Genomic DNA, 11,561 nt, shown 5'->3' with positions numbered 1-11,561 from the left:
TCATATTCGTGTCACAAAGTCTTGGATATAGGTAATGAAGTTAATACATAAGGGCCACGTCTTCCATGATGATTTATTAACATTTTAATTTCAAATGCTCAATTATCTTCAACATTACAAAAAATAATTGATATAGCCAATATTTTTTAAGTAGTCAACAAAATCACAGCCTTCTGAACAACAGTTTACAAATTAGATGTTTCACAATATTTCAACATCTAATACAGCTAATTTTTGCAAAGCTACCTACATGAAACTGACAAAAGATGTGCCAATACACAATTTCACTCTAGTTATTACAAGAGTTATCTATATAGTCACTTAACACAGCAACACAGTTTCACAATGTGCTGTTAACATGAGACAGATGGAATAATGCAGTTTTTTTAATTTGGTTACAACAAAAAAATAATGAGATATTTTAATCCTTAGGATGTACAAGATAGAGTAACAAAATTTAGTATATAAAAAGTACTGGTGTTCTAGCCATGTCAGTTACAAATTTTAAGTCAACATTTTCTGGATTCCCATCATCATCTTCCTCACTTTCTCAACAGTTCTGACAGCTGTAGGTACAAACCACACTCAGGATCTCTACTGGGAGAGGAAGGAAGGAGGGGGGAGCAGGGGGAGAATAACGCATTAGTTTCTTGGAGGGGAAGAGTTCAAGAAACAATGCAAAATTTCATACAAAATTAAACTGAAAAACTATTATTGTTATTCACTATAGTAATCGAACCACTTTATAATAGGTGCCTGTACATATAATGTACTTGACTGAAGGAGTATAGGTTGTATAAGATTTCTTTCTGTGGGGGCTGGTTAGAGGAAGGCAGCTGCCCTCATCTGCCCCTCACTAGGCACATCCAGAGTTTTTATTGGGATTCCTCCTTAAATCTACCATTTGCAAAACACATTACCTGGCAGTCAGTGAAAGAAGTAATAGACTCCATTGCAGGCCAGATTCAGGAACTGACACCTACAGTGCTATGGTACCATTTCAATGAAATTCATTTGTTAAATTTTTGCCTCATGTTTTCAAAACCAACTCATAAGTATTTACTGTCCCAGTGGAAAGAATTGTGTTTGTTGATAAAAATCCATAACACTCACGTAATTACATTTGTAAAATTTTTAAATTCAATCATTCGTCTATTACTGTGTTATGTCTGAGATCAGTATACTTTTCTGCATTTCTGAGTTTTACATTCACAAATACCATGCACAGTACCCCACACAAACACAGTAACACATTTATGAAATACATTAAAACTCTGAACATCTGGACCTACATACATTATCCTTATGGGGCATAATATTGCCTTTATCGATTTAGGTAGCAGAAGCACTGGTCCAACATAGTAACCTATCTAACAATGGAGCCTATACTGGAATATGCCACACCTCGAAAATGGTTTCAGGCACTAGATATGGGGGACAGGGATGGGAGTGGTCTAATGTATAATTGGCACAGCAATGACAACTAAAGGAGGAGAGCACAACAGCAGGAGCCATCAAAATAACACCTGAGGAAGAGGGTGAATGCTGTTGTTCAAACACTGACTAAACATTCACATCTAAGATAAGGAAATGAAAAATAATAACTCATGCATGAAAAATGAAAAACTTGATGTACATTTAAAATTACATGCAGTGGCTGAGAACAGGTTTTCCCAACACAGTCAAAAACTACAATTCTGCAACTGAAATATAGATGACCAAAAATGGAAAATGTTTAAAGTATCAAAAGAAAACCATGGAAGCTGATAGTATGAGGTGAAACAAAATATATGATGCATTTCATATCACTAAGAACCAGTATCAAAGATGACAAACATCTTGTACAATTCTTTCACTCACATCACTGAAACTGTATACAAATCTTAAAAATAGTCACTGAACTCTGAATATCCAATACTGTCAAAAAATAAATAAAATAATAATAATAAATGAAAAGGAAGAAACAATGCTGCAATATATTTGCACAAAATCACAGCCAGCAAATTTATTTTGTAAACAAAAAAAAATGTGATGTACATAAATTTGCACCAACAAAGGAATAATGGTTCTCTCAGAGGGTAATGACAAGGATTACAGTTACATGTATCAGGTATAGACACCAGATTCTAGGCTTTGCAGTGCTGGCATTACCTTACCTATTTTTCCTTGTGACACAGCAGTATTAGTCTGTGATAGCAGCATTAGTCTGCGCTACACATATAAAACACTGATGATAGACTTTTTTCTTGGCAGGACTCTTGCAGTAACAGAGTTGCTACTGCAGTGCCATACCAATCACCAGCCACATCACAATTTTCTCATGTCCCTAACATAACAAAGCTATTTATCATTCACTGAATGTTTTTTATTTTCCTACTGAGGAAGTGAATTCCAGTGATGGTGTACAAGGTAATTACACTTCTTTGATTTATAATAGCCAGAAACTGGGAGCTACTGTACTAACTGCTGTTCTACTACTCTCTCAAAATCCACATGTTCTGAATACTACACTATGTAAAGAGATTCCATATGGCATTGTTATTTTAAACTTGCATTTGAGATAAATACAAACCAGTAAATATAACAAGCACCTATAGTTCATACTCTGTGTTTCATATAAAATGTTACTATATCATTTACAAATAATAATATTCTATAATGTAAACTACTATCCCAGACACTTCCAATGCCAAAATCATTTAAATTCTGAGATGAATAATAAAAATGTAGTGTGGTTACTGAGGCAGATCTGGTAATCTATGAAACAGTCAAAGATATGTAACAACAGACATAAAAAAGTGAGATGTGAAAACTATTTTGATTTGATTGTCATCTTAACTACCACTAGAAAAATATCAGAATCTACAAATGTAATTTCAGATACTGAAGAGAATCATTAATGAAACATATTTTAGTTGAGACTGAATGTTAAGGATTTGTACTACAGCAGTAATATTCAGCATTTTTGCACTAGTCAGTTTTGACTTTAGAAACTGTGTTGTATATTCAACTCTTTATAATAACTAAGAATACTGCAGAATGCAGAAAGACTTTCATTTTTACTGACTGAACCTGAATTTCAGGATAGCAATCAAGATTACATGACTAGAGTTATGAATGAACATCTTTTTCTCATGACTCCAGCGTTTACAACTAATCCCAGAATTTATAATATCAACTTTGCTACTCTACAGTTGTCCTCTTAATTTCACATTGTATTTGAGATATTAAATAAAGCTTTTACTATCACAAAGACACCATAAGAGCATGAAAACAAATTAAGTGAGACATTTTTGGTTTCAACAGTTTACAAAACCTCTTTTTCTTTCCTACATAAATATTAAACCCTGTGAAAACACAGATAAACAAAATTCACATAAGAAAAATTATGCACAAAAGTAGTTTTCTCTGAAACAGTGTTTGTTTTAAAGTGTGACAGAAGTATTTTCTTCCCAACTTAGCATCTAAAATTGCTTCAAAATGGATGGCCTCCATCAAAGCCATGTTTTTTGTGTCCATCAAATCCACTTGTGGTCCACTTGCAGATATCTGATGTTTTTATCAAAATTTCAATACTTATAAGAGCCTTAAGTCAACACAGAAGAGATTTTCATTCAATGGGGAACCTCCCACAGTTTTGTTTTGGTATTTTGTGGCAGTTAATTCATTTCAATGCGCAGTAATGACACCAACCAGCCAAACTGTGTTCTTTTGCTGCATCTCAGACATCATGAGTACTTAAGCCAAAACCTTTTAGCCCAACAAACATTTATCTGTTTCTGCTTTTCTTTATAGTATTTCTCTCCATTTTTTGCCCTCCTGTCACTGTTTGTAACCTTTTATTCCAAATTTATTAATAATTGCATCACAGTCTTCTCCTCTATCCACTAATCTTTTTTTTTCCTTCTGCATTCATATTTTCATATATTCTATACCAGTACTCTTGCCAGCTTTGCTTACACACACATCTACATTGATTCTGCCATAACATTCATCTTGTATATGTGCTTGTTACATCAGTTCTTCAATTTTTTTTATAAATAATTTATGAAATGGTGTAGTCATCTCCATTGTACATCTTACATATCAATACTAAACTCTTACATAATACTGAAATTAATATAATTAAATAGCCACTGATTGTTCAAACTACTGCAAGTAACAGCAACTTGTCAGTATTCTTGCATGTTTGATATAAACATTAATTAGGATGATTTTACTTGAAATCTGCTGAAAAATAGTAGTAATTAACAGATTTTTTGTTTTTAATCATTTAAGGGTACATAATGTAAATCTGCTCTTCATTACCTGCTGTTTACACAGATTTTCCTGCTGTTTAAAAAATACATACAACTGTGAAGAAAATGATACTGAATACGAGTATAGACATATTAAAACGTTGGGCATTCCCTTACAATTATACAACAAAATTATTCATAATGTATTGAATGATTAGTATCTATCTACCATCAGGTAAAGTTTCATAAATAGTTAACAAATATCTTAAACAGTCTTCTACAATTATAAACTATCAGTAATTGATGTCATTTATAGTGCAGCTATATTGCACAAATTTCAATCTGTTCCAGTGTTTGTCATTACCGCTGTTTGACATTAAAATACCTTAAAGATTGAGTAATGGATATTACATATCAAGAAAAATTATCTTAACTACTCTTAATTCCAACTACTTTTATATCAGTTAAATAAAAACACACATTTCAAACTTGTTTACCAGAAATAATCATCACTGGTGCACACAAAGTTATATAGAAAAAGTGACTCACATTGTTGTTTTTCATATCATACCTATGTGAATACAAAATTTAAAAATTGGTTCTTGTATTCCCACAGAACCTCAGTTGTAAAAGTATGCAATCTAAAAGTTGTAAGGCCTACAATTTTTTTAGTACATGACGGCTTTTAGTAAACTACATACTATGTAAAGCTATCTAAAATAATTAAATATGTCACAGATACAATTATCATAATTTTAAAGATGAGTCTATGGATGGTGAACTGATAATAATACCAAAGAAAAATGAGAAGTCTTTTTTTTTTTTTTAATTTTAATGTGTAAATGGAACAGGTCGCTGTATACCTCAAGATAACTACAAAACGTTAAAGCCTTTATAAAACTAAAGAAGCATTTGTATGAAAAGGATAGATTTCTACCCTCCATACAGAGAACACACTGACTTGCAGGTGGACACAACAAAAAGGCTGACACACACACACACACACACACACACACACACACACACACACACACACACACGCTATCTCCGAACAAAGCAGCCAGAGAGAGTGGTCACGTGTGCTTTGCCTGCCTGTGTGAATGTGTGCGTTTTCATTATTTTTCTGAAAAAGGCTTTGGTTGGAAGCTCAGTGTGTAATAGTCTTTTTTGTTGTGTCTGTCTGCAACTCAGCACATCACCTTTACCATGAGTAGCAATCTATCCTTTTCATCATTATTAATATTCCAACCTGGACTTTCCATTAGAAGGGCTTTTGGTATACATAATTCATGGATTACTGCTTATGCATTACATTTGAGCTACATAGGACTGGAAATTGAATATTTCAATATTTACTAGAATTCTTCATTCACAGTGATCACACAAGAAGAGGTAGATCATTTTTGAATAATTCTGCATTATAATACAGATAATGCAAAGAATAACAAGAATTAGTCAATGTTGGCACTTGGTAATTTAATGCATTTACATCAATGGTACATGAAAGGCAGAGAACATACCTGTAGGGGTGTGTGGAGATTTTTGAGGAAAACATGAAGGCTAATGATGAGGAGTCACTCAGTGAACAAAAACAGTCATCTATCAATTTTAACAGCTGGTTGATGGAAGAAAAAGCACTTCATGAAAAAAAGTCTATCAATTTTCTATACTGCAGGAAGGAACTGCACCTTGCAAAATCAGACTTGTTTATACAACCAAACACTCAGCATAAATATGTTTTATACACCAAAAACATAAAAACGGTAGAGTAATTTTTTTCATATTTTAAGAGAATAGTTTAAAACATTTCTTAGAATAAAAGATGTACAAAATATATCCAATACAGACAATTTTACAAAGTAAATACAGTAGTAACTAAAAGTTGTTATCTGAAAAGAAGTCATAGCATCAATACCCTATTAACGCCAATAAGATCTGTCATTCGAGTAATCAGAAATCAGATGAGATAAAATTTGACATACTTTGTCAGTGTCTGTTGCTTAAAATATGATAAAACTCAAGCAAAGGTTGGGTCTGGATAAACTGACAGACATTTGTTACAATCAAAAGACAATGAATGAAGGGAACAAAAATTCAACTGTTATGAAGATAAAGGCACCGATATCCTGAAACAATGGAGGTCAGCATTTGCTGACTCACAGTATGAAGCTGGCATCATTGCTTTTGTTTCTGTTGGCTGACCTGGAATTGATTGTAACAGTGGTTAATGGATAGGGTTTGTTCCCAGGTCTAGTTACTTATCTTTGAATGAAGATTATGATGGCTTTTGGTAGATCTAAGACCCATTTTCATGATAATAACTGTATTTCTCCATATGGTTATTAAAAAGTAAAAGAACAGTTAATAATGGAACAAGTGGAGGGAACATCAAGGCAAACCAAATGCAGTTGAATATTTGAGAGGACAGAAGTTCGTATCCTCATCTGCCCTTCCAGATTTAGATTTGCCATGACTTGTATAAACTACTTACAGTTGAATGCTGACATTGTTCCTTTGAAAGAGCATGACTGATTTTCTCCTCTCTCCTCCTCTATCCTTCCTAAATCCAAGTACAGTCCCACCTCTAATGACCTCATTGTCAGTGGAACCTTAAAGCCTAATCATTCTTCCTTCAAATTTAACTGGAAAGATTCAAAATGTGATAACAGTACAAGAATGAGCAGGTAATGAACTGTTGGTGATATATGTGTCTGGCAACACAGTTGTGACATGCGCCACCAAACGACGCAAAGCAGAAAGGAAACATGGTAAATATGGTTGTATGCATCCAAACAGAAAAACTGTGTTGTGAAAATGTTCTGTGTAATTACCAGAGTGTCAATATTTTAAAACATAATTTTTCCCCTGAGAGGAAGACAAACTGACCAACACTCACTCTTAACATCCATCATATGTAAACCATGTTTTCTTCACAGAGACAGTAAATCCCAGTATCTGGCTACCAGTCTAGAGCTATCTCTTTCTCATTACCTGTAACAATAGAAGAAGACGTGGTGGTGTACAATTACTTATCAAATTACATGCAAAATGTAATATTGAATTTGACATACATTTTGAACAGTTTCACTTAGGAGAGATAACTGTGTGAACTTTGGTTATAACTGTAACAAAAGAAAATTTATTTGAGAAAATTATAAAAATGAATTGCTGACCAGATCTTACCTCCAAGTGGACAAATTTTTAGTACTGCCAATGAACATGCAAAAAGGTACACAAAATTACTCTAATTTTTTTAACTAATAATTTCTTCCTGAAGGAGGAGAGAGGGATATAGCGAAGAACCTTAAATGAAGGGAAGTTCACTCAAACTCCAGGATAAGAGAGATACAAGCTTTCCAATCCAGCAATTAGCCTCCCACTGGAAATATCATGCTACAACAACAACACAACACATTTAATTGGGGCAATGAATTGATCCAGGTATGAATGACATGCAGAACAAGCAGATGTCTGAGAGAATGGGAACAACGTGATTTTCAGTAGTGATCATGAAAATAATCAGGTAGATAACATGACACACTCTGCAGGCATTATCACACTGTTAGTTCTTTCAGCTTAAATGAAAATTTTCTTAAAATTTTAGTCAATACTTCACCCAGTCAACCGCAATATTATATGTGCAAATTAAAACTAAACATAAAATTGGAATGTTAGAATAAAAACCACTATATCCACATGCATAAAAAGCATACAGATGCATAAAGAGCAGTTTTCACTTATGATGCATGTAAGTGAACGCAAACAAAGAAATAGGACTGTGAGCTTTAGAAGTCATTAGTCTCTTCTTCAAAATCTGAAGAGGAAAGGTTTTGCATGAAAGGGTAAGTCCCAACAAGTGCAGTTCAAGCCACATATGCAAACAATTTAATGGAATGAAATATAATTAGTCCCATTGTGCACACCTTCATTTCTTCAAACATCTTCCATGCACCTGTTCATTTAAAGGCTAAATCTTTCATTTTTCTTTTTCAAGCTCTTACACCCTATGCTTCCAGCTATCTCTTAAAGAAGCAACACAGAAACATAATATTCTATGAGTTACATACAGGCTTAATGCATCTTATAATCCTGACGAATAAAACCATTTACTTGCCATCTGAAGATAAAGTGGGAGTAAATACTGAGATGAGCAACGACAGTCACTCACCGTACTGAGGATTCACCGAGAGGCAGACAGGCATGTAAACAGGTGTTGCAGGAGCTGTCAAATGAATCTAAATGACAAGAGCCATGAAGCACCTGTCAACTTGACCATTATTGTATTCAGTAGAAAGTCCTTCAGCTGGGAGGCTCGACGTACCAGTAGCCAAAGTTTGGAAAGACGTGTTTGTACAACTGGGCAATATGTTCATGACCATGCTCAATCAGAAATCTTTTAAACATAATCTATATGAGTAATGACTGATGTCATTTGTATTCTTGCTTCTCACAGCATGAAATAACCATATATAGAAGTGCAACACGAAATGACGATTTGGTTAGGCTTGCATCTGTGTCTTTTAGATGTATACGACTATCGTGAGAAGGCATTATCAATGGGTGCAGATAAAAGTATGTTCTGAATGTTTAGTAGCTAACAACTGCAACTGCAGGAATTTTAAAATTTCTAAAATCACTCTGGAACTATGTAGCTGAACTGTACTGACTACTGTGGAAAAAATACTGTACAATGTCACTCAAATGACAGAAAAATTAAAGATAAGTTGCTAAAAAGAAACAATGCAACCCCAAGAGAAACAGAATATTTACAAAAAAATGAACACTACAGGCTCACTCTCTCTTTCTCTTTCTGAAATGATACAGTATGCAGTGCAACACCCTATACTTCACAAGCACCTCCTGCTGTTACAGACACTGTTCGACAGGAGTCTGTGGCTTCATTTCCTTCACTCGATTCCCCATAAAACTGAGCTCTTTCCCTCGTGTAGGTATGGTCTGAGACTGTGCCTCCAGCCTCAGCTCCTGCCAGCAGGGGGCTGCTTTCACTCTCGTAGTTTTCACTGATGCCGCTGTCAGTGCTCTGCTCTCGGGTGTGGTGCTGCTGTGTATGCTTCACCGAAAAATAGACTAAGGTTACCACAGCCTGTAAACAAAAATAAACACATATAAGAATTTTTACATAAAGTTTCTGAGACTATAATACCCAAACACATCTATGTTAATACTCTGCAAACCACAGTGAAGTGCATGGTGGAGAGTACTTAGCATGATACCACGTACAAGCATTTCTTCCACTTCTGTTCAATCACAAAGTGCTGTAAGAATCCATGCTTAAATAATTCTAGATTAATATTAACATCATAGTAACTACTGGAACATTAAATATGATGCAGTAGTATATTTGCAGATTTCTCATGTAATGCTGATTCTTCAAACGTTCCACATAGTCTCTGGTGTCCCCCCCCCCCCCTTAATTATAGTACAGTGTAGCTCCTTTGAATTTTTCAGTAGTTGGTAGAAAGCACAGTATTACACCCATTTGAAAGAAGTGCAGCAGAAGTAACCCGCAGAAGTACCATCCAGTCTCTCTGATGTCCACCTGTTATAGAATTGTAGGACATATTGTGAGCTTAAACATAATGAGATGTATTGTACAAATGACTTTCTCCACACCAACCAGCGTGGATCTGAAACCATCAGTCATGTGAAAGCCAACCTGCACTTTCCTCACGTAGCACTGTGAAAGCTGTGGACCAAGGCAGTCATTTAACTTTTAATGCACTTGATACCACATTCTGCCATTTTCCACACGCTTCACTGAGGTGTTCGGGAGGTCTAGAATTCAGCAACAGTTCTCTGTTTGCTTCACTTTCTTCTTTTTTGTTTCTTCAGTTTTTATTTTGAAGAATGTATCCCATCTAACTGCTTAGTAATAATTTCTTTGTTGCACTCCATTTTGTTTAGTTTTTTGCTAAAGTTGCCTTCATTGTATGTCATGCAAAACCGTATCTTTCACAATGGACTTACATTCATGCATTTAGAATGATAAACAGTTTTACAATTTGTACACATTATTCCATTAGTCATGCACATTTTACAGAAATAAAAGCTGGTCAGTATGTTAAGGATGTAACAGTCATACCCAATGAGTGCCTAGATAGTGACCACCAGCTATTAACTGCTGACGTAAAAGATGTTCGAGTGTCAAAATTTAAATGAAAGAGAATGCCACAGATTTGGACTTGGTTGTTGAAGGATGTGGAAAAGAACATAAAGTATAATGCATGAATATCAGCCAAGTTACCAAAAACTGAGAAAGATGGAGTATAAGAAGAATGGTCCTTATTCAAAGAAACCCTTGTCCGAGAAGCCAAGGGGATCTGTGGACAACAAGCACCTAAAGAGAAGGAAACACCTTGGTGGAATGATTGTTTACAGACAGCAGTAAAAGCTAGGAATGTACTGAAAAGGATATTAGACCATGAAAAACAGAAAACAGATAATAGACTAAATGAATTAGCAATTGAACACTCAGGAATACCAGAGAAAGAAACTAGCTGTAAAAAGACTGATCCAGGAAGAAAAGGAAAAGTGCTGGGAAGACTTTACTACAAGGAGAGAAGAAGACTGTCAGAGAAGTAGGAAATTATATTACCAAAGTACTAAAGAGCAAATGAAATGAATATGTAAATAATCTTGCCCAGGTAACAGATGATTGTGAACAAAGGAAGGGATCAGGGATGAAATGAAAAGGTATTTCAACTTGCTGCTGAATGGAGATGGGGACAACACAACCATAAACGACTTTGGAGTGATTGATTAAGTCCAAACTAACGGACATCCATTAACATGGTGTGAGGTAGAAACAGCATTAAAGAGGATACGGAATGGAAAGTCAAAAGGCTTTGATGATCTTGGCTCAGACATGATAAAGGCAGCTGGAATATTAGGCTTAAATTGGCTATATAGAGTGTTATCAGTGGTTTGGAAAGAAAACAAAATCCCGTAAGTTTGGAGTAAAGGAGTCGTCATCCCTCTGTTTAAAAAGGACAGTCAATGAAAGTGTGGAAATTACAGAGGCATCACACTGCTGTCACACACCTTGAAGCTGCCAGAAAAGATCACAGAAATGAGAATTAGGAAGATAATAGAACCTTCACTTGAGTAAGAACAACATTGATTCAGGAACGACCGAGGTACTATGTATCTTATTTTTGCAGTAAGAATGTTAACAGAAAAGTTTTGGGAATATGGAAGAAATCTTGTGATTGTATTTGTGGACATTGAAAAACAAGCTATGGGAATTTCTTGAGTCAAGATGGTATACTCAGTGATAAAACAAAGCAGTAGGCTTCTACCAGA

The 11,561-nt window shown here is 34.8% G+C and overlaps 1 protein-coding gene across 1 annotated transcript in view; it reads right to left on the bottom strand.

The window, feature by feature from the left end:
- Positions 1 to 9,078: 9,078 nt before the first annotated feature.
- LOC124776121 (MFS-type transporter SLC18B1-like) overlaps positions 9,079 to 11,561 on the bottom strand; it is a 307,140-nt gene continuing 304,657 nt past the window's right edge. The window contains exon 12 of the mRNA XM_047250961.1: positions 9,079 to 9,342. Within this exon, the coding sequence (XP_047106917.1) occupies positions 9,079 to 9,342 (264 nt within the window). The remainder of the gene's footprint in view (positions 9,343 to 11,561) is intronic.

This window comes from Schistocerca piceifrons, chromosome 2, assembly GCF_021461385.2.
Source record: "Schistocerca piceifrons isolate TAMUIC-IGC-003096 chromosome 2, iqSchPice1.1, whole genome shotgun sequence".
In the NCBI taxonomy this organism is placed as follows: Eukaryota; Metazoa; Arthropoda; class Insecta; order Orthoptera; family Acrididae; genus Schistocerca; species Schistocerca piceifrons.
The sequence above is the reverse complement of the archived record's forward strand: the minus strand, read 5'-3'. Positions and strand labels throughout refer to the sequence as shown.